Genomic DNA, 23,241 nt, shown 5'->3' with positions numbered 1-23,241 from the left:
GCTAATGGTTATTGCTGTGCTTTTACCCCCGGGTCTCCTAATAATAATAATAATAATAATAATAAGAAGTGTAAGTTACAAATCTGCAGTAATGGCAGCAATAACACAACATTATCACAATAACACAAACACACACACACATCTCCATTCACTTGCACTGCCCGGGGGGAGCTGCTATAGGAGCAGGTGATCGCCCTTATTTGGTCATGGCCCAGATCATGTGACTACAAAATGGTGGAAGCTGTGAGCAGTTTGCAAGCCGAGCATCTCCGGCACGAGGCTGGCAGCAGGAAGTAGACGCTGGGATCCATGATCTGACACAAAGGAGCTTCCTCCCAGCAGCGGTGAGTAGAACTAAAAAGAGGAACGGTGAATGGTGGAGGATGAGACGTGGCAATGTCTCTGTAGGTCTTCTTCCACACGCAGAAGGCAGACAGGAAGCGGGAGTGTGAGGGGGAGGGGTCGGATGCTGCTGCGTGGAAGTGGAACAGCTCAGCATCCTCCATGAGCAGCTGATTATCATCTAGAGACGCAAGGCAGATCTACGCTTGTTGGCTGTGGTTTGTTCTTGGCTCTAACGGCCCTCGTCTATTGCGGATTTGTTTGTCGTTTGATTGGAATCAGGCTTTCAAACATGCGACGGGGGTGGTGGTGGCGGTGGGGGGGTAGGGGAAGCACACAATGTGATGATGTAATATGAGTGCTCAGCTTCCTCTTCCTGCTGTCTCTCACCATCTCCTCCCTCCTCTTTCAAACCTTTACTTTGAAAATGAACTGTTGCCTTGTATACATGTACCTAATCATTTGTCCTGGTGGTATTTTCCAATAGCCACAATCCACACTAGATATTAGTTGATATTATTTTCAGCATGGCCCGTTAGTAGAAGTCATATGTAGATGATTTACACCATTAAAATACCAGTAATGTATTCACCTATCTATGTATTGGTGCAATTCTGGTGTCTTATTATAGGTCCGCCTACGGTTGGACCCGATGTCGGAGCCCAAAATGAACTCTGAGGGAAGTGAAAGTAGACCTGGTAAGTCTGTGTGAGTGATGCCATTGCATTAAAACACATTGGCTCAATTTTCACAATTTTTACCGTAATAGGAATCCAAATATCTTGTTTAAAACATAGCATTTAAAAAGATCTTTATTCTTGTACATTTATTTGCATAATTTACGTATTCCAACTCTTATCATGATTATTGCAGCAAGATTTATATTTGTTATATTTATTCATTACTATTTAAATGTTAAATTAATCGATATTCTATATTTAAATTATATATTTATTATATTTATCAAATATAATTATGGACATATTTTTTAAAATTCATTATCACAGTAAATCTGGTAAAAAAAAATGGCCAAATGTATTTTATTTTATGTGTTTATTCCATTTGTTTTTTAACACTTTATTTGTCGTTATTTTATTTGTTTCTTTTTTTTGGACCGGTTTTATTTTGTTTATTCATTTGCAATTTATTTATTTTCTTTTATTTGTTTTTTGACTGATTTATCGTATATTATTTATTATTTCATTTTAGTTGTTTTTATGTTTTGACTGATTTTATTGTATTTTATTTTTTGAAATGTATTTGTATTTTATTTTATTTTGGGCACAGAGCTCCACTGCCCCACCCAGCAGAGAAAGTGCAAAAGAACGTTGGAAAAAATCAAGCTGATCAATTTTGCAGTTGAATCATTCGTATGTTAGAAAAAAGTAGTGCTGCATATGGTGGGGCACTGCCAAATTTGCCCCTCATGCAAAATCCCCACTTTCATGTTAGTGCCGCCCACCTCCCTACCTCTGAAAGGGGGCGCCACCCAACGTAAGAAGCTATCGGCCCCGCGCATCAGCCTCTCTCTGGACCAGAGCGAGGACGACTTGGGGGAGACGCCGGATGACCTTGACATCAATGTCGATGACCTCGACACTCCGGATGAAGGAGATTACCTGGACTACACGGACCACGAGATGGACTGGGAAGGTGGGTTAAGCCAACAACGTAACCAACCCCCGATGCTTCATCGGGTCTATCCGTGTCACATGTCAATAAGATCCCAAAGCGGCCGGGCAAAGTCGGACGAGCGAGTCGTACAACTCCATCCCGACTTACAGCGCCAAGGAGGAGCGTCAGGACGGCAAACTGTGGCGGACGGTGATCATCGGCGAGCAGGAGCACCGCATCAACATGAAGGTCATCGAGCCCTACATGCGAGTCATCTCCCACGGAGGTAGCCCATTGGATCAAATATTAAAATCGAAATAAATACTACGTCAAGTTCTATATTTCTCGTTGTTGTTGTTTTGTATTCAGGCTATTATGGCAACGGTGTGAATGCCATCATCGTGTTTGCCGCCTGTTTCCTGCCAGACAGCGACAGAGACGACTACCACGAGATCATGGAGAACCTCTTCCTGTGAGTACTTTTGTAACATTTCACTGCATAACAACATTAATGTAATTATTGCAATATTTTCATGATAAATTCAGGTTGAAATGATGGCGCTCATCAAGTCAAAGCGCTGTCATGCTAAATGACACCAAAACAATCTGCGTTGGCCTCAAGTTGTTTTATTCCTCGCAGCCAACAACAGAAAAATGGCCGCGCTGCATTGGCACCTTGCACATCTTCGCTTAACCGCTGCCGACAGTTCTCTCACCAGAGGCCGGTGCCGGTGACCTGAGAGAGTCACGACAATGAAATAAAAATAAAAATAAAGCTAGGTCGCAAATGTCCACAAGCAGGCGAGAGTTTGGCGAGAGTTTGGCGTGAATCTGGCGTGTCGCTGCTCAGATGTTTTTTTTTTTCCACGGTAAAGAAGCTGGAAATAGAAGTGTTGCAGGGTGCATGCTGAGACACCCCCTCTGTGTTAATGTGTCCACTGTTGACTTGGCACACTTGCATTTCATGCTTGGCCGGAGTTGTTGGGATCCTGCAGGCTGCTCTGTGAAAGATATGCACAAATGCCGGCACGGTGGACACAAATAAAAGGATGCTCTTCAGCTCCTCCGTGCCAGATGGACACATGGCTGGCCGACGCGATCTGCATCCGTGTCGGTGATGCGCAATGACAAAGCTTACGATGTTTCTTATACCAGGAATACCAGGAATTGATGGTGCCGGGAGAACAGGGAAAAGTCAATGAAGTGTGAGGAGTCATGGGGGAAAAACACTTCCTACTAATACTGACTACTCATACTGGTACACTGGGTGGGAGACGACCTTTGATTGGCCTTCAAGCTTCTTGAAGGCCTTCTATTTAGGATGACACGCTCCAAATTCAACATGTAGGTCATCTGTGTAAGAAATAATAACAATAATAACAACTCTTACTACTACTCTACTACTATTTGAAAAATAGCAACTACACAACTGTTATTTCTGCTACAAAGGTGCCACTATTATGCTAACATTAGCATGCCAACACATAATAATAGTTAGCAATACCAACAATAGCATGCTAACACCTAGCATATCAATGCTCAGCGTCTACGTATATCCTGTATGTGTCAACCTATGACATACTACTACTACTATTATAAAAATAACAACTAGACAACCAGACATTTCTGCTGCAAAAGTGCTACTATTATGCTAACATTAGCATGCCAACACATAATAATAGTGTGAAGTGATGATATAACAGTCTACCAATGAAAATGGCTAAAAACGCTACTTTGCTAATATTAGCATGTTAACAATACCAACATTAGCATGATAACACCTAGCATAACAATGCTAAGCGTCTCTATATCCTATATGTGTCTACCTATGAAAATGGCTAGAAATGCTAGTATGCTAATGTTAGCATTGTTAGCATGCTCACATTAGCATGCTAATGTTGATTAATGTTAGCATTGTTAACATGCTGTTAACAATGTGTCTACCTATGCAAACGGCTGGGAATGCTAGTATGCTAATGTTAGCATTACTAACATGCTAACATGTGCATGCTAACACCTAGCATAACAATGCTAAGCGTCTATATCCTAAATGTGTCTACCTATGAAAATGGCTTGAAATGCGAGTATGCTAATTTTGGCATTGTTCACATGCTAACATTAGCGTTCTAACACCTAGCATAATAGTCCTAAGTGTTTATACAGTATGTGCCTACTTTTGAAAACAGCAAGAAATGCTATGCTAATGTTTGCATGAGTACTACGACTACTAGTGCTATGAAAACTGAAAAAACCCAAAACTATTACTAGTACGTCTACTACCACTACTACAAGTAGTTATAAAACTAACAACTACACTATCACTTCTTCTGCTGCTGCAAAAACTACTACTACTATTACAGTTCCCGCTCCTACTTTTATCGTTAACAGTACTTTTAGTCCTGCTGCTGCGACAGCAACAACAATCATTACCACCAGTACTATTATTGCTACCACTACTACTACGACACCGCAAGAGCAGCAAGAGTGGTTGAGTTGACAACAGTGTCGTGATCAATGATGTGGACTGTGTGCATGTATCGTTTGTGTGTGCGGTCAGCTACGTGATCAGCACTCTGGAGCTGATGGTGGCAGAAGACTACATGATCGTGTACCTGAACGGAGCCACGCCCCACAGAAGAATGCCAGGCTTGGGTTGGCTGAAGAAGTGCTATCAGATGATTGACAGAAGGTGGTCAGCACGCATCAACGTGTCAAGCGTGAGGCCGAAACTAAAAGCCAACGCGTGCTTGTCCTTTTTCGTCATTTAGGCTCAGGAAGAATTTGAAATCCTTCATCATTCTGCATCCATCTTGGTTCATCAGGACCATTCTCGCCATCACCAAGCCCTTCATCAGGTACGCCTCGTCCATATTTTGCATATTTTGTTTTTGAATACCCAAACATGGCATTCGGTAATTGTAGCTTCATCTGCACACTGTAGCACCAAGTTCAGCAGCAAGATCAAGTACGTCAACAGTTTGGACGAACTGGAAGATCTCATCCCCATGGAGTACATCCACATACCAGAGTGCATCATTAGGTGAGTCGCTCATGCTCACACATAGCTCCGCCCCTCCACTCATTGACGCCCCCTTACTCCTTGTCACCTCTGACCTCCAGACTTGACCAGGAACTGAAGGAAGCAGGCGAGAATTCCAAGTAAGAAAACACGCTTGCTAACTCTTGCACACTAATACTAAATAACAGGATCAGAATCAGTGTGTCGCTAGGAACGAGTGAATCAGTGTGTAGATACGAAAGAGAATTAGTGTGTCGCGATGAAAGAGGGAATCAGTGTGTCGCTATGAATGAGTGAATCAGTAGGTCGCTATGAAAGAGTGAATCAGTGTCTGGATCCGAAAGTGTGAATCAGTGTGTCACTATGAATGAGTGAATCAGTGTGTGGATACCAAAGAGTGAATCACTATGAATCAGTGTGTCGCTATGAACGAGTGAATCAGTGTGTGGATACCAAAGAGTGAATCACTATGAATCAGTGTGTCGCTATGAACGAGTGAATCAGTGTGTGGATCCGAAAGAGTGAATCAGTGTGTCACTATGAATGAGTGAATCAGTGTGTGGATACCAAAGAGTGAATCACTGTGAATGAGTGAATCAGTGTGTCGCTATGAACGAGTGAATCAGTGTGTCGCTATGAATGAGTGAATCAGTGTGTGGATACAAAAGAGAATCAGTACGTGGATACGAAAGAGAATCAGTGTGTCGCTATGAACGAGTGACTTACCGTATTGCTATGTACGAGTGAATCAGTGTGTCGCTATGAACGAGTGATTTACCGTATTGCTATGAAGGAGTGAATCAGTGTGTCGCTATGAACGAGTGAATGAATATGTTGCTATGAAGGAGTGAATCAGTGTGTCGCTATGAACGAGTGACTTACCGTATTGCTATGTACGAGTGAATCAGTGTGTCGCTATGAACGAGTGACTTACCGTATTGCTATGAAGGAGTGAATCAGTGTGTCGCTATGAACGAGTGACTTACCGTATTGCTATGAAGGAGTGAATCAGTGTGTCGCGATGAAGGAGTTGAACGTTTCCAAGACAGTTTTGCAGAACTGCTGGAAACGTGAATTTCTCTTGGAGCTAAATAGCATCAATCTGTCCAATCGGTGCGGGGCTACGAAGGAGTAAATCAGTGTGTCACTATGAAAGAGTGAATGGGTGTGTGGCTATGAATGAGTGTGTCATGACACAGCAATGTAGCTTCATTACTGCCAGTAATGAAACTTGGACAGTTTACACCTTAAATAAAAAGTCTGATGGATTAAATTCCTTACAATTCCATTTTTGTCATTGCAGAATGAATAGTTTTTTGCTGGGACCAGAGCCAACGGCTGCTGACAGAACGGAGTAAGTGTGTGTGTGTGTGTGTGTGTGTGTGTGTGTGTGAGAGAGAGCAGCCATAAACACACTCGTCTTTTATTTAACTCTCATTTGTCTTCTCAGCAGAGCAGATGAAGCCGGCGCCAGCGCTCCTTAAAGTCACTGTCCTGTGTGTGTGAGTGTGTGCATACATGTGTGTGTGTGTGTGTTGGGCAAAAACATCCTATTCTAGACCTGAATATGACAAATAGTAAAAGGAATACCACTAAGTCCCATCCACACGTGGAGGAAAAGTAGATGTCATTCCCGTGGAATACATCAGCACCTCCAATGTAGCGTGTGTAGTGTCGTGTTGTTATTGTTGTTGTGTGCATGACAGGAAGTGAAGCAATAACAACAATAATATCAGCCAATCACCCTGCTCACACACATCACCACTATCAGTGTTTCTGTTTTTCAGAATAAAGTGCAATTTGAAAAAAAAAAAAAAAGAAACAAGAAGATTAATAGTAGCTATGCAGCACTCAACTTGATTTCATGTAGCCTCACTGGACACTTCATTAGGTACCCAAGTTATGATGTTTAGTATTGTGGTTTGGCATTTATTGACTGCTCTTTTTCAATATTTAATTCTCATTTAAAATTATTAAATTAGAAAAATATGAGAAAAGTGTTTTATTCCTAAATTATATTGAAAATATTTTATTTAATTTAAAAATATATTCTTTATTTTCATTTTAGACTAGACAAGTCAAGATATGTAGAGGTATACATACGTATGTTAAATAAAGCCTTCTGCTGGTGTGTGTGTGTGTGTGTACCTAACGAAGAAGCCGATGAGTGTAAAAAAATAAAAAAAAAACCCACGCATGAGTGATGTGCAACTGGAGTGTATGTTTTTGGTCACTTTTGTCTTAGCAAAAATGTCATCATGAGGATGAAGCACAATATCTTGTAGGTGTGTGTGCGTGCCTTTGTGCATTAGTGCATGCATCCTATCTATCCTCCTTAGTTCCATGACGATCCCACGTGCACACAAACAACGGTCACCGCCGACTTGTAGTTCATTAATAAATAGACTTGTGTCTGAACGTTTTGTGACATTTGGTTCTTACAAATGACTTAACCGAGGTAGAACGAGCCAATGAATCGTGTCATGTGATTTTCCTACAACTTTATTCAACAGAATTCCCCCATTGACAAAAGTATTGGGACATACCTCTTTGGAAATCAACTGGTGTAGGCGTAATCCTGACCCAATACTTCTGTCCATGTGGTGTATTTTCAATTTCTAAGCCAGTGAATGCAAAATCAAATAAAATAACTTACATATTTCCTTGTGTAGTGGCCTGGGTGAACATTTTAGCAGGATGGTGTGGAAACACGTGTTTATAATATTGAACAAAATATTTGAAATATTTATTTTCACACATAAATAACGTTAAACAAAATTAACACCTCTAGTCAATTAATTGCCAAGTCTACAAACACAAGTAACTCTCTTATTATTGTCCGGTCAAAAAACAATGGCTGTGGCTGTAGGCAACCTCCTGATGTAGTTTGTTAAGTTTTCGGAACATCGGTTCTGTTGCTGCTGTGTTGTGCAATATATTTGTAAATATACTTAAAATATACGTTTCCACTTTTTCATGCACTCCGAATCATTATTGAAGTCTAAAATTGTAACTGTGGTTTAAACACCCCGTGTATTTACGATACAACATCGTATATACGTATATACGGTACAACATGCTAGTTTAAGTTGTGGAGCGAGCCCAGCAGGCGTCACAGCGTCTTTGCGTACATCCTGTCAGGTTATGTTTAAGGAGTTATGTTTGTTTACATGCTTTGATGGGTGCTGCTGTTTTGGGTAGCAAGCGATTTGTAGACTGAATAAAAACAAGCCACGCCCTTATTTTGGTGGGGACCACACACACGTGGGAGACGGCATCTGAAAGAACGAATGTAAAGATGGCTACTGTATAATATCTTACTATGAAGACGCCGTCCGTGCTTCATCTGTAAGTGTAGCTCTCGTCGTCGTACTCCAGCTCGTCTTCGTCCTCTCCCAGGGGTCCGTAGCGGAACTTCCTGTACACGGTTCCATCCTGGCTCATGTAGACGATGTCCTCCTCGTCGTCGTCATCATCTTTACCAGCCGAGCAGCGCCCGCGGAAGTCGACAAGCTGAGTGTCTTTGTAGCGGCCTCCGTAGGAGGCAGAGGAGGAGGAGCTGGCGTGGCCGCCGCCGGAGTCCAGCTTCTCGTAACCACGTGGCTTGGCATCCGAAGGCATCCTCTTGGAGCGGGAGTGCTGGATGAGGAAGATGGCGGCGACTAGTGCGGCCACCAGCAGGACGCAGGCGACGATGAAGACCACCAGGTTTCCCCTGGCCTCTTCTTCCTCCTCGTTCCGGAAGGCCAAGTTGGTGCTGAGGACGCACTCACCTGGTAAGACACGCCCCTTTTATACCCGTACATTCATGACCAAAACGATGAAAGTCCCTATGCAAGTCTCCTATAGTCAAGTGTGTGGTCTACGTAAGCAAATAAACCACAGGGTAAAAAAAATAATGACATTAACAGTTGTGGCTGTAGGCAACCCGCTGATGTAGCTTCTTTGCACTTCACAAGAAGTATCAAGGGTGGTCGGAATCCAGTAGCTTTATCTGTCTCTGCATGTGCTTTAAAATCTGGGTGGCTCAGCTATTACAACATCGGTTCTGTTACTCGACTTTGTCCACCGGTGAGTCAGTAAAACTCGAGTCGGTCTTTGTTAACAAGCTTTGTTAACGAGGGTAATGCAAATCCAAGCGTCCTACCTCTTGTTTCCGTGCAGTTACAACAGTCCTTCACCTTCCTTGTCGCCGCCCCTTCGTCGTCCTCGTGGCGGCAACAGAGGAGACAGCGCCCCCCGGCTTCTAAGATGGCCTGTGCGGGACACAGGGTGCAGTCGGCTGGGCCGGGTCCTCGACACTGAAGGCAGGAAGTGTCACAGTCCTCGCAGGTGTGACCGGAACCCTGGCAAAGCGCCACAGAGGTGAGCTATTGTTCATGTGTCAGACTCAATGAGGCGAGGCGTAGCGTCCAATAGCGTGGAGGGACCGTTTGAGGAAATCTGGTAAATATAGATGATACTACCTTGATTAGGGGGAATCTGCCCGTGTCGCACACAGACACGCACGTCCCGCCTGACAAGAGGTAACCTGGTCTACAGGAGTCACAGGAGTGAGAGCTCTTACCTGCAGGGACGCAAACGTAACAATGTAGGAAGACATCTTTAATGATGTAGATCATCATCGTATGGGAAGCCTTACGATTATCCTTGCTGATAGTTGATGTCACACTTATTGCTAATATGCTAACGTTAGCATTGTTAACATGCTAACATTGGCATGCTAATGTTGGTTAATGTTAGCATTGTTAACATGTTGTTAACAATGTGTCCACCTATGAAAACACCTAGAAATGCTAGCATGTTAACACCTAGCATAACAATGCTAAGCGTCTATATCCTAAATGTGTCTACATAAGAAAATGGCTAGAAATGCTAGTATGCTAATGTTAGCATTGTAAACATGTTAACATTAGCATGCTAACACCTAGCATAACAATGCTAAGCGTCTATATCCTAAATGTGTCTACATAAGAAAATGGCTGGAAATGCTAGTATGCTAACGTTAGCATTGTTAACATGCTAACATTAGCATGCTAACACCTAGCATAACAATGCTAAGCGTCTATATCCTAAATGTGTCTACATAAGAAAATGGCTAGAAATGCTAGTATGCTAATGTTAGCATTGTAAACATGTTAACATTAGCATGTTAACACCTAGCATAACAATGCTAAGCGTCTATATCCTAAATGTGTCTACCTATAAAAATGGCTAGAAATGCTATTATGCTAATGTTAGCATTATTAACATGCTGCTACGAAAACTATGGGAAGTATGGGAAGCCTTACAATTATCCTTGTTGATATCCTTAGTTGATATCACACTTATTATTGGCGCCATCAGTGGTGTTATTTACTTAGTTCTACATATACTTTTTTGTTTCCTGCAACATCAGCAATTTGCAGTTTGTTTCGCTGTTTTTTTTTCTGCAGGGTTAGTGAACGCATTAATTTTACAGCCTGTTATTAATTTTGACGCAACTGGTTCGAGTCTTTGCTGTACCTGAGCATGACGCACAGCTAGCGTGACAAAGCCGGCAGTCTGCGTTCTCTTCGTCTTTGTTGAAGCCCTCAGGGCATGAGGCGAGGCAACGGCCTTCTCGCTGCAAGTACACCAGACCCAGGGCGCAGCTCAGGCAGCTGCCGGCCCCGCCCCCGGAACACTGGGCGCAACTGGGGTCGCACGGCTCGCATACCCTGGAGGCCGGGTTGCCATAGTGACTGCCAGGAAGAAAGTGTAGAGGTCAGTGTGTAGAAATGATGAATTACACAACAAACAAATGCTGTGTTTAATGGATAATAGAACATCATTCAAATATTCAGTACTTAAAACATTATGTGACATAATGCATTCAACTGTAAAATAGAGTATTAAGTCATTATATTTTATAGTTATTTGTTTAATGAGAAATTTGTATATTTCATGACCTTTTTAATTATTTAATGACATAAAATTATTTTTAATGGACAACAGAATGCTGAAGAACAGAAAAAAAAGCAAGCCGTTATTTTGTTTCACATTTTAACTAATTAATTCCTATTTTGATTTAATTTCTATTTATTTAATTTGGCAAAAAAAATCATAATCATGCACCACAAAGGCACTTTTTGTTCCATTTAGTCACTGCTAGAATCCGTAGGATCTAACTACGGCTTTGCCTCTCGTGTATTTAACCGCACATCAATTTAACGGCACATTAATTTAACTTTCTCAGTCCCTGTGCGCCAATTAAAAATCCACATCAATTAGCATTTTACAGGCACACAAAGGTCCCTTTGAATCTCGGGTGTAATTAGCGCCGTTCCCCCCACAAATGCTGCACCTCACAGCAAAGAAACGTAAGCCATACGATGCAGAATCTATCAAGTGTGAAGATGAAAATACTTTCAAAATCCTTTGAAAAGTGTGTGTGTGTGGTAAGTGTGCTTTAATTGGTGGGTCGGGACCCAAAAGTGGGTGATGAAGCCACTTTATTGGTCAACTTTATGGGCAACTTTGCCATGCTTGAGCCGGAGGAAAGAGATGGAGTGGGTCCGTCTGACACACAATTGGAGATATCTGCTGGAGAAGAGTGCGCCATAAGAGAGAACAGCGTCACCCCGCAATATGGTTGTGAAGATATTTGAGAAGTGGGAGTTGAAAATAGTGGTCCCGCAGCCGAACCAGTGGAGAACCACTGCTTTAACCGAACTGGCAACAGAGTCCATTGAAACTAACCAAACATATTTTAGCACTTTAAGTGAGATCCTGATGATAAACTAATGATTTTGAGTATGTAGAATACAACGTATAAATATAAGTTACCTGTGGCGACACGTCTCCACGCACTCTTTTCCGTCTCGAAACAGGCTGTCCTTGCAGGTCAGACACTCGTGACCGTGCTTTCCCACGCACGACTGACAGCTCGGGTGGCACGGTTCACATTTCTGACGCAAATCATCTGCGTACAAGCCTGGTGGGCATTGATCCATGCAGGTGCCATCTACAGCAACAAATGTACAGTATGTTTACATGCACAGGTATGACGCTAACATATGTGTTTTGGAATGTGTACCTGGAGAAAACACGCATGTAAACTCCATTCAGAGATACCAAAAGGAGATTCAAACCCATATCTTGTTATTATATTGGGTAATATGAGTGTAAAGGTGACTATAGGGGTGTTAGTTCACATCTAGAGGGCTCTACTAATGTTTAGAAGGTCTTGAGCAGGTATTACTGTACTTTTAATGCCAGTTATGTATTTTTCAATGTCAAACTCACTGAATAGGAGATGTCTTTGCTTGCAGCTCAAGCAGTGGCTCTTCCCGGGACCGGAGCAGCGGTGGCAGTATTTGTGACAAGGGTGGCATTCTCCGTATTGGTCGAGATACTGATGCGGTGAACAGTCGTCGGCCAATGGCATGCAGCGGCCTTGGCCCTCCTCCAGCCTGTGGTCCTCTCTGCAGCTGGAGCAGGAGTCAGCCAAGGGCCCCACACAGGTGAGGCAGGACGCATCACAGTCTAAAAAAAAAAGAAGAATTTCACCTTTAATATTTGTCTGTATTGGTCTTAAATTGAAATAGTAGCGTCCGCATTTTGCAATGTCTTCTAAATATTACACTGTTGACAGCTGCTGTGTGAAGCGACAAAAGATGCGGGCATCGCCTGCAACGTTTTCCAGGGAGAAACAAAATCCGCCCTCCCTGTGTTTCCTCTCCTTTTTTTCTGGAATAACAAAACCAGCCGAGTGTCTTTCTCGGGGCGAGTCTGTGCTGTGTTTGACAGCTGCCTGTCTGAAGAACGCTGCTATTTTGGTCTGAGCTAAAAAAAAAAAAAAAAATGTAGAGAAAAATTATTCAGCACACTCTGAGAGAGAGAAGTTCTTAATGTAGAATAAAAAATCAGACACAAGTAAATGGGATGTGAACTTTTTTTCATAACTTTTTTATCTCAAGACCTGAATTAGAAATGCAATTCCTTCCCAGGATTCAGATTTATTCACATACATCATCCACTTTCTGACAGCGTTGTAATGTATTAGTGGTGGTGGGCAGGGGGGTGATCACTTGGATACACTTTGAGCATTAAACTTGGTAAAACTAATCACTTTATGCTAAGTGCTATGAATAGAACATCCACATCTTAGCTCTGTGTTGACAAAGCAAATGAGTGTAATATCTAATAATCGATTACCGGTTTCAAAACCCTCATACCCTTCCTGCAGTGTGGGAGGAGGTCCAGCACGGCCACTATGAGGAAATACTTTGTCACGTCCTGTGTTATTCCTCCCAGTCGGAACCGGGCTTTGATGTGCTGAAACCACAGGTATGAGCTGTGTTGCCAAAAGTCGATGTTAACTTCCTTGTTAGCCTCAAGTGGCGCCGGTGTGACAAGATGTGGGCCCTGGTGGAGTTTTGCATCCCGTAGAGTGTGGATTTAGTGTCTATTTGCACATAACACTAATTAAGCACATGTTTGACATGGGACGAGTGGTTAGCGTGCAGGCTACACAGCTCGGAGACCCGAGTTTGACTCCACCTTCGGGCATCAGAGTTTGCATATTGTCCCTGTGTATGCGTGGGTTTTCTCCGGGTACTCTGGTTTCCTCCCACATTCCAAAAACATGCGAGGTTCATTGGTATGAATGTGAGTGTGAATGGTTGTTTGTCTATATGTGCCCTGTGATTGGCTTACCCTGCCTCTCGCACGAAGACAGCTGGGATAGGCTCTACAACCCCGCAATCCTCGTGAGGATTGTATTGATTTGCCAAGAAAATGTGTTTCTACTTACTTTGACAATCAACGGACCGATAAGAGTGATAGATGCCATTATCATTACCTTTACACTCCCCTGTCACGGCGTCCATGAAGGTATTAGAAGGACAGGCGGGCACACATGCTCCATTGTACAGAATGGCCCCGAGGTCGACGCAAGCATCGCAGTCGTTATCGTTGGGGCCGTCACACAAATCACAGTTGGGGTGGCAACGCAAACACTCCTGTCCCTTGTTATCGCCGAAGAAGCCGTAGGGGCACTCGGCCACGCACAGACCTTCGTGGAGAAAGTGATACTCCTCACAGGCTGCAAGGAGACCATTTAGTGAGGGGAGAAGATGTTAGACTTAATGGATGAAGAAGTGTTGGATTTCATACCTGTGCACTCCCCAAGGGGGCTGCACTCGTCACAGGATGGGGGGCAACGGTGGCACTTGTGGACCTGGACTGTGTGACCCGGAGGACACTGGTCCACACACTGGTGGTTTTGTAGCAGCAGAGGTTCCTCGCAGCTCAGGCAGTAGGTGGCGTTCTTCTCGCAGGACGCACAACCTGCTGCGCAACTTCGACACACCTGGCCAGCAGGGTAACCCCTGAAGAGACCAGCAGACGCATATCGATGCACTGTGTCTATTTTCATAGAAAAACTTTTCTGTGTAACTGTGTTAGTTGACTAGTTAACGAAAGATGGGTGACAAAGGAAATTGTATGCAAACCGAGGCGACATGTTGGCGTAAATTCACTCATTCATTAACTTTCCACCGCTTATCCTCACGAGGGTCGCGGGGGGTGCTGGAGCCTATCCCAGCTGTCTTCAGGTGAGAGGCGGGGTACACCCTGGAGTGGTGGCCAGCCAATCACAGGGCACATATAGACAAACAACCACTCACACTCAGGTCTGTGAGGTCTGCGCGCTAACCACTCGCCCGCGGTGCAGTCCTTTTGGCGTAAATTGTTAACCAAAAAAGACGCTAACCAGGGCGTATGCTAACTGAGACTCCACTGTATTTGAGGGTTTTTACACCACCAAGTCCCCTTTAACACACCACCTATTCATATTACGTCAACAAAAAAAAAATAGCCTCTTGTCATGCTGCCCCCCCCCATATGCGACTTATAGTCCAGTGCGACTTCTTCCTTGTGCATTTTTGGTGCTACTTATATTCCAGAGCGACAGTCAAGTACATCGGCTTTCCCAGAGTTTGCGAGTAAAAACTCAAGTGGTGTTTCAAAGCACTTTTCCTTGTCGAAGGTTGAAAATTTCTTCCTTGGAGGAGGTAATAAAGCTTCATCGGCCAGCCTCGTCAGTCATCTTGGCGCTAATGGACACTCAAGGAGCTAGTCTGCAAGGACACAATGCACTTGCAGTGCCGATTTAATTGCTCATAAATGTCAAGGAAGAAAAGTCAAAATCATGGCCACTGGATGTGTCAGGGATATTTTTTTTGGGGGGGGGACTCCGCAGACTCCGCAGACTCCGCAGACTCCGCAGACTCCGCAGACTCCGCAGACTCTCCAGATGTGTTTTGGCAAACAATTGAGAAAGAAAAATCTGTGTCGCCATATGCAAATCAATTCAGCTCTCTGACCTGACACACTGCCGAACGCACTGGCCGTCCTGCAGGAAGAACGCAGCCCTTGGGTGGCTCAGGCAGCGGGTGCAACGCTCAGAATCTATGCAGTGCAAACAGCCGACCGGGCACGGCTCACAGTCACTGCTCACCCGGCTGCCGAAGAAAGCTCCGGGACATTTGGACACGCATGTTTGCTGAGGGCTCAGGAAGTGTCCTGGGGGAGCATGGAAAGGCGAGCATGGGCAGACACGGACAGAGGAATTAGAATACATTCAAAAACAAAAATACCTAGCTTGCTTAGGCGCAGTGAGATTCCGACAGACCTTTTGCACATTTTGTGCACTGGTTTTTGCCTCCCCCAGAGCAGGATTCACAGGATGGGTGACAATCCACACACTCCCCATCATCTACAGAAAGAGATTAAGATTAAGATATGCCTTTATTCGTCCCTCAGTGGGGAAATTTGTATTGCACAGCAGCAAGAGTACAGAGTCAGTTAAGCAGTACAAAATACACAATATAGAAAAATAAACAATATAAACAACTCAAGTATTAACAAAAATCAACAGTTTTTCCCAGAGTTAAATACAATACAGTATGTAGATAATATGAAACGAGATGAGATATATGACCAGTCTATACACTGAGATCTTGTTAGATAGTTAATATGAGGCATTATGGAAATACTTCACATAGAACTTAGTATATTGCATTTAGAGCCCTTAATATTGCACATGGCGGTTGATCAGATATTGCACAGTGAATGGGGTCTGGAGTAACTATACTGACTATAAAACCAAGTATTACACAGATGTACATAGCGGTGTAGAAGTCTATTGGGAGCAGAAACAGAAACAAACATTTATTCAAAACATTCAATATTTTCGTCGTTTGAGTCATTTATCGTATTTTCTGGACTACAAGTCGTGCCTTAAGGATTATAAGTTCCGAGTATTAGTCGCACAAGGCCAAAAATGCATAATTAGGTAGAAAAAAACATACATAAGTCGCATTTTTTGCGGGTCATTTATTTTACAAACTACTTGACCAAAACAGACATTACGTCCTCTGTCCAGTGTGTCCAGTGTTTATGTAACATAAACAGTTTTTTTCATATATAAGTCGCCTATATATAGTTCATCTATACTTATACTTATTTTCTTCATATATAAGTATAAGTCGCAGGAACAGCCAACCTATGAAAAAAAGTGCAACTTATAGTCCGGAAAATACGGTAATATGATTTTTACCACTATTAGAGCCCTTTAGACATGTAATAACACCCCTATAGTCACCGTTACATACACATTACACAATATAGTAGACATAATCAGAGAAAATAAGACATAAATGTTGTGTATGTTTCAATAAATGTAAATACTTAATAATAATTTTCCCCCGGTTTGGAGATTTTGTTCAGGATTTTACAATCAATTATCTCAAAGTCTTCCAGGCAGGGGATCAGTAACGGGCTTGCATACTTAAGTTTCCAAAAAGGGTTCAAATCCCTGATTGATTTTGGAGAAATAGAATGCTGAAGTGCTCTCACCGTTGCGAAACGTCCCAAAGGGACAGACGGCATCTGCAGACACACACTGTCCAATTTCCAGTGTTTTGCCCTCCTCACACGACTCACAGTCGTCCATGTCGGGGCCGCTGCACAACACGCAGTCTGTGTGACACTCCTCGCAGTCGTTGGTGTCTTCATCGCCGTAGTAACCGTCAGGGCACACAGACACACACTTCCCCTCTGGAGGACAAAGACAACAAAAGATATTAATGAGTTTTTTCATGTTAACTATTCAATAGTGACAAATAAATGTGACACGTAGCCTTCCTGTCTGAATGATGGGGTTAATACACTTTCACCAGGGGCAGATTCAAGCACTTTCATGGTAAATTACTTATTTACGCATCTACGTACATACTCGAAATAAATTATCACATTAAAAGGTATCATGCTATCAACAAAGACAATAAAGTAGCTTGTATAATATTTACACCATACTGTACCATTCTTCAAAGTACACATAATTATTTATTGAACAAGTATTGACCTGAATATAAGACAACCCCCCCTTCTCATGTCCCTTTTTTGGATTCCAAATCAGAGCCCCCCCCCCGGCTTAAGCTGCAGCTGGGAGATGCTGCTTCTTTCTTGCAAGCTCAGAGGACACACTCGCTTGGATTTCTTTCACTTTTTGGACATTTAATAGTTATCGTCTTCCGGTGGGATGCCCACTTTCAAACGGTTCTTTCATAACAGGAAGTTTTCACGGTGCCTTCCGACAGCTCAAGACAAAGCTCAGCCGGGGCCTGCTGCTCCTTTTGTTGCTTTTTTGGTAACTTTTGTCATTAAAAGTATTTTTTGGCATTGTGCCTCTGCATCTGGGGCGCAGACCTACACAGGTTTGACACAGTATATGACTGCATCCGTCACACTGCTGTGTGTAAGTGACAGGAAGAAAAACTCAGACTTGCTCAGGAAGAAGTCATTTGGTGCCACTAGTTTGTTTTCATGGATAATTCTCTAGACCTCGAATATAAATACTTTTATGTCTACTATATTGGGTAATGGGCGGCACGGCGGTCTAGTGGTTAGCGCGCAGACCTCACAGGGTTCAATTCCACCCTCGGGCATCTCTGTGTGGAGTTTGCATGTTCTCCCCATGCATGCGTGGACTGGACTATAAGTCGCATATTTGGGGGGTACAGCATGACAAGAGGCAAATTTTTGTTGTTGTTGACGTAATATGAATAGGTGGTGTGTTAAAGGGGACTTGGTGGTGTAAAAACCCTCAAATACAGTGGAGTCTCAGTTAGCATACGCTTAGCATACGCTTAGCGTCTTTTTTGGTTAACAAATTACGCTAAAAGGGCTGCACGGCGGTCGAGTGGTTGGCGCACAGACCTCACACCTAGGAGACCCAAATTCAATCCCACCCTCGGCCATCTCTGTGTGGAGTTTGCATGTTCTCCCCGTGCGTGTGTGGGTTTTCTCCGGGTTTCCTCCCACATTCCAAAAACATGCTAGGTTAATTGGCCACTCCAAATTAGGTATGAATGTGAGTGTGAATGGTTGTTTGTCTATATGTGCCCTGGGATTGGCTGGCCACCAGTCCAGGGTGTACCCCGCCTCTCGCCCGAAGACAGCTTGGACAGGCTCCAGCACCCCCGCGACCCTCGTGAGGAAAAAGCGGTAGAAAATGAATGAATGAATGAATGAATGAATGAATATTGGGTAATAAAAAAGTAAAAGTGACTATAGGGGTGTTATTTCATGTCTAGAGGGCTCTAATAATGTTAAAAATTGTATTTGGACTATGGTCTTGACTCCTACTACTAACTATTTAATTCATAAATAAGGATTCCTACTTCATGGAAATTCACCTATCACGGTCGGGTCTGGAACCAATCAGCCATGATGACTTTGACACATGTACTAGATTGAGCAACAGTCTACCTGACAGGAAGAGGTCAGTCTCACACCAGTAGCACTCATGCTGGTCGCAGCTCACGCAGTTGTCATCGCATGGGATGCAGGTCAACTCGTCCTCCACGCTGTACGTCTTAGCAGGGCAGTTTTTGTAGCAGCCATCCTGGAAACTGATCACAAAGACGATGAGCTCCTTCACTCAACCCGACACTCACAAAAACACCTTCAAGTTCATGTCTCCATTTCACTTTTAAGGCCAAAAACACCCTTTGACTTCTAGTGTAGCCGAGGCTGAGTAAAGGAAGGTGAGATCACACAAGGCACACAGCCTTACTTGTAAAAGCCTTCTTTGCAGGACAGGCAATGCCTGGGGTTATCTGTTGGAAGCAGACAAAATACCTCAGCTCGACTTTGAAACAGGGGGAAAAAAAAACAGTGGACCCTTGGCTCACACGGAACAACTCAGTATTTCTCAAATTTCAAGGAAAATATCACAGGGTATCAGACTATCTTGACGGTTCAAGGAACATGCCTGTAGCCCTTTTGGATCTGGAACAGGAACATTTGCACTTTATTTTTAAAGTGTATCAAATTATGGCTCTATGGAGTAAGAAGAACACGTTAAAGTTGCTCAACACTAAATTCCCTTATCTAATAATGGCTAACAATGCTGTTAAACAGGACATACATTAGGTTTGTTGCAGAAGTGGAAGACATACACTACCGCTCAAAAGTTTGGGATCACTTAGACATTTTTTTGGCCAGTCTGAGATATGGCTTTTTCTTGGCAGTCCTGCCATGAAGTCCAGCATCCTGAAGTCGCCGCTTCACTGTTGATACTGACCCTGGTGTTTGACGGCTACTATTTAGTACAGCTGCCAGGTGACGACCTGTGAGGCGTCTTTGTCTTAAACTACACACTCTCAGATATTTGTCTTCTTGCACAGTTGTGCATCGTTTTTCTGTCCTTGTTAGACCCACTTTGTGCTGCTCTCTGAAGGGAGTAGTTAACAGCATGGTAAGAGATTTTAGTTTTAGTTTAGATTTTTAGATAGGTTTCTAATAATCTATTAGCCTTATAAAATGATGAACTTGGATTAGCAGCCATACCAGGAGATTGATGCAGAGGACTGACAGTTGTTGATAGTAGGCCTCTATGCAAAAATCTACATCCTTCTTTGAAAATCATCTCATTCATTTTACTTGCTTGTGAAATGGATACAAATTTTGTGAAATGGAAAAATTGTTTGTGAAATGCATGAATTTTTTTCTTCTTTGGAAAACAAAGAAATTTGCAAGTGATCCCAAACTTTTGAGTGGTAGTGTACTTATGCACGCCATTTCATGAAATTAGTCAGAAACAACAGCATCAGGGGTAATTCAATTAGAGCTGTGGTTAATTACTGGTAGGAGGGGCTTGGTGATAGCAAACAAGGTCAATATACCCTGGCAATGACATGAGAGAATAAGTATCAAAATATTCATAAATATGATGCTGAACTAACAATAATAAACATACAATGAAATGTGTTGCTCTAAATTGAGCAGTAAAAAAGCTGAAATTGTGATAGAAGTTTTGTATTGGATTTGTTTAAATCAGGAGCAATATGGCTGCATAACCACTTGTAATGTCTTTAATGTCTTTAATTGTGAAATGGAAAAAGTTGTTTGTGAAATGCATGAAAATGTGTTTTTCTTTGGAAAACAAACAAATTTGCAAGTGATCCCAAACCTTTGAGCGGTAGTGTATGTTAAAGAATGAGCTGTTTGTTAATGTTTGCAAGCGCGCACATTAGGTTTGAAAGAAATGAAAAAGAAATGTGCTAAATTCTCTTCAATGTTTACAAAAACACGATAGCTGTGTTGACGTTTGCACATCAGACCATTAAATTGTCTGTGATATTTAAAAATATAGCTGTACATTAACTTATATTCCTTAAAAGCAAAGACAAAACTTGAAAAAGTTGAAAAAGTGTGAGATCAGTCATTGGGGTCAATGTGAGCTTCCTCATGACCCTGAAGATGATGAGTTGTATATAAAAGTAATGGATGGATGGATGGACACATTGGGACCCGAGGTGACCTCCTTTATATACTATTTCTAAAAATGTAACAGGGAGGTCATGTCAAGACTCACACAAGACGCACTGCCGACAGCCCTCCTCGCAGGCCATGCAGTCGCTGTAATCTGGATCTTCTACTTCTCCTAGAAAAGAGGTAATCCAGTCAACAAATGAACTCAGAGGTAGTCATGTGACTTTGCTTGCCTTCTCCACACTCCAGCTTGACACATGTGCCTTCTGAGACATAGTAGGAGGAGTTACACTTCAGACAGTGGGCGGAGCTCGTGCAGAGTCTGCAGTGGTCCGAGCAGGGCTCACAGCTCCTCTCCCTGGTGTGGTAGAATGCCTCGGGACAGGTGTCCAAACAGCGGCCTTCGTGCAGGTAACGCTCCATTCCAAACTTATCTGCAGTGTTGGTGGTTGGTTTAATCTTTATCATTTATTTGGTTTGGCAATGGGGTGGTCCTTACCAGTGTCACAGCTGGTGCAGTTAGCAGGCCCCGCCTCTACACAAGTGGCACAGGTGTGATCGCACAGGTGACACCGCCCACCCAACTGATACTTGCCCCTGGCGCACTCCGCTAAGCAATGGCCCTGGTCTAGAGCGCTGCAACGTGCAGAAAAAAGCTTGTAGCTAATTAGGGAATTAGCTTGTAGCTAATTAGAGTAGCAAACAACACCCCGCCTCTCACCCGAAGTCAGCTGGGATAGGCTCCAGCATACTACCGTGAGGTTACTAATGAGGATAAGTGGCATAGATAATGGATGTATGTGTTAATTATGCTAAAAATGTAATGTAATTAATGAAATACATTTGTTCATTCATTCATTCATTTTCTACTGCTTATCCCGCGATAGGTTGTGGGGGGTGCTGAAGCCTATCCCAGCTGTCTTCCGGCGAGGGGACTGGTGACACCCTGGACTGGTGGCCAGCCAATCACAGGGCACACATAGACAAACAACCATTCACACTCACATTCATACCTATGGACAATTTGGATTCGCCAATTAAGCTAGCATGTTTTTGGAATGTGGGAGGAAACCAGAGTTCATGCACGGGGAGAATATGAACTCAGGTCTCCTAGCTGTGAGGTCTGCGCGCTAACCACTCGAACGCCGTGCAGGCGTAAATACATTTGTTAATGCGCTATTTTTATTTTGAAATGTTTTTCAGCATCTTACTGTTTTAGATTCATCGTACTGTATCCCATCGAGGTCATTAGCATTGGAATCCGACTCACCGTGAAGCAAAACAGCTGATGCACTCCCAGTTTTGCGGTCCTGCGCACTTCTGGCACGTCGGGTGACATGGCTGACACTGTCCATTACTGTCTTGGTACTCTGCTGCAGTTACACAATCAAAACAACATTTCCGGCATTAATATTTTGGCCTCTGAGGAAGCACTTCAGTCATGATGTTACGCTGTTGTCAAAGCAATGACGGTTAAAATGTGTGAAAACAAACAGCTCAATGTGTGCACGCTGCTGTATATTATGTTTATTTAGAGGACGTGAGCCAATAAAAGCTGCCAGAAGCTGACCATCTGCGCATGCCGTGTTGAGTACACACTCCCCCTCCTGCAGGCTGTGACCGCTGGAACAGCTGCTGCAGTTGGCTTGGCTCGGCCCGACACAGGTGAGACAGCTGGCGTCGCACCTGTAGAGGTAGAGCACATCGACAGCATTGCGGCACATAACAACAACAGTGGAACATGCACACACACACACACACACACACACAGGAGGCAAGCAGCAGAACAAGGTCTGCCATCAGCAGATAAACAAGCCACCCACACCTGAACACACACCAGTGAGCTCACCTCCTACACATCCTGTGCCCATCAGCTATCTCCGGGTTTGGCTCTGTAGCGAAGAAGCCGCCACTGCAGGAGGGAACACACCTCCATTCCTCCATGAAGTAGCCTTGTGTGCATTGTGTGCACGCCTCGATGCCTGCACCTGATGCCGCGTGGGACGGACAGGAGAAAGGTAAGACCGTCACACAACAGCGTTTTCCTCTTAGTCACACTTCCCTAGAGTCAGTGCGCCCCTCTCATGACCTTTGACCTCTCACCTGCACAAGCAGCGCAGACCCGGTGACAAGCTTTGCACAGGCCCTCCCCCTCGTCGTGGTAGAATCCTGGCGCGCAGCTCGGCTGGCACCGGTTCCCGCGCAGACTGGAGAGAGGGCGGAGAGAGCATGAGGGAGCGTGACAGCCACAGCCAATCACGCGACGGCGCGAGGCTGACTCACCGCCATTAGCCCGCAAGCTTCGCTTACCAACCCACAGTTGCCGTTGCGAGCGCTAGGTGAGCTGAGTCACAGAGAGCAGAAGACGGGGGACTTCGAACTCAACAATATGGTTTAATTTGTCAGAAGGGTGCAGTGGCGTAGTGTGGGATGCCAAGAGCCCAGGGTGGGGCAGGTATAGA

At 43.7% G+C, this 23,241-nt stretch overlaps 2 protein-coding genes across 8 annotated transcripts in view; one reads left to right on the top strand and one right to left on the bottom strand.

The window, feature by feature from the left end:
* Positions 1-74: 74 nt before the first annotated feature.
* prune2 (prune homolog 2 with BCH domain) lies at positions 75-7,393 on the top strand. 7 transcript variants are annotated; one of them, XM_058059099.1, is made up of 12 exons: positions 75-344; positions 409-560; positions 974-1,040; positions 1,822-1,995; positions 2,066-2,242; positions 2,326-2,428; positions 4,514-4,645; positions 4,725-4,811; positions 4,898-4,996; positions 5,077-5,115; positions 6,279-6,329; positions 6,426-7,393. In XM_058059099.1, exons 3-12 carry the CDS (start codon positions 995-997, stop codon positions 6,457-6,459), a joined length of 942 nt encoding a protein of 313 aa, XP_057915082.1. In that variant the 5' UTR covers positions 75-344; positions 409-560; positions 974-994; the 3' UTR covers positions 6,460-7,393. The 7 variants fall into 7 exon arrangements, with proteins under 7 accessions (XP_057915082.1, XP_057915071.1, XP_057915068.1 ...); XM_058059068.1 differs by having other exon boundaries at positions 82-344; positions 1,795-1,995; XM_058059088.1 differs by lacking the exon at positions 409-560 and having other exon boundaries at positions 76-344.
* The window catches only part of pcsk5a (proprotein convertase subtilisin/kexin type 5a), a 28,609-nt gene continuing 12,611 nt past the window's right edge, over positions 7,244-23,241 (bottom strand). Inside the window, exons 18-37 of the mRNA XM_058059119.1 lie at positions 22,883-22,986; positions 22,629-22,767; positions 22,350-22,465; positions 22,050-22,152; positions 21,279-21,415; positions 21,013-21,213; positions 20,883-20,951; positions 19,080-19,122; positions 18,773-18,915; positions 16,859-17,059; positions 15,633-15,716; positions 15,325-15,523; positions 14,114-14,328; positions 13,800-14,042; positions 12,242-12,481; positions 11,783-11,960; positions 10,481-10,698; positions 9,442-9,542; positions 9,123-9,321; positions 7,244-8,748 (exon numbers count right to left, since the gene is read on the bottom strand). Coding sequence (XP_057915102.1) covers positions 8,318-8,748; positions 9,123-9,321; positions 9,442-9,542; positions 10,481-10,698; positions 11,783-11,960; positions 12,242-12,481; positions 13,800-14,042; positions 14,114-14,328; positions 15,325-15,523; positions 15,633-15,716; positions 16,859-17,059; positions 18,773-18,915; positions 19,080-19,122; positions 20,883-20,951; positions 21,013-21,213; positions 21,279-21,415; positions 22,050-22,152; positions 22,350-22,465; positions 22,629-22,767; positions 22,883-22,986 — 3,364 coding nt within the window. The 3' untranslated portion in view covers positions 7,244-8,317. The remainder of the gene's footprint in view (positions 8,749-9,122; positions 9,322-9,441; positions 9,543-10,480; positions 10,699-11,782; positions 11,961-12,241; positions 12,482-13,799; positions 14,043-14,113; positions 14,329-15,324; positions 15,524-15,632; positions 15,717-16,858; positions 17,060-18,772; positions 18,916-19,079; positions 19,123-20,882; positions 20,952-21,012; positions 21,214-21,278; positions 21,416-22,049; positions 22,153-22,349; positions 22,466-22,628; positions 22,768-22,882; positions 22,987-23,241) is intronic.

The sequence above is a fragment of the Doryrhamphus excisus genome, chromosome 2 (assembly GCF_030265055.1).
Source record: "Doryrhamphus excisus isolate RoL2022-K1 chromosome 2, RoL_Dexc_1.0, whole genome shotgun sequence".
Lineage (NCBI taxonomy): Eukaryota > Metazoa > Chordata > Actinopteri > Syngnathiformes > Syngnathidae > Doryrhamphus > Doryrhamphus excisus.
The sequence above is the reverse complement of the archived record's forward strand: the minus strand, read 5'-3'. Positions and strand labels throughout refer to the sequence as shown.

What these genes read in the sequence shown, in the direction of transcription:
- prune2 (XM_058059068.1), top strand. Translation starts at nt 995, where the DNA reads ATGTCGGAGCCCAAAATGAACTCTGAGGGAAGTGAAAGTAGACCTG. An exon ending in GGGAAGTGAAAGTAGACCTG is followed by an intron (nt 1,041 to 1,794) that starts GTAAGTCTGTGT and finishes CTTTCATGTTAG; the next exon opens with TGCCGCCCACCTCCCTACCT. An exon ending in ATACCAGAGTGCATCATTAG is followed by an intron (nt 4,997 to 5,076) that starts GTGAGTCGCTCA and finishes TCTGACCTCCAG; the next exon opens with ACTTGACCAGGAACTGAAGG.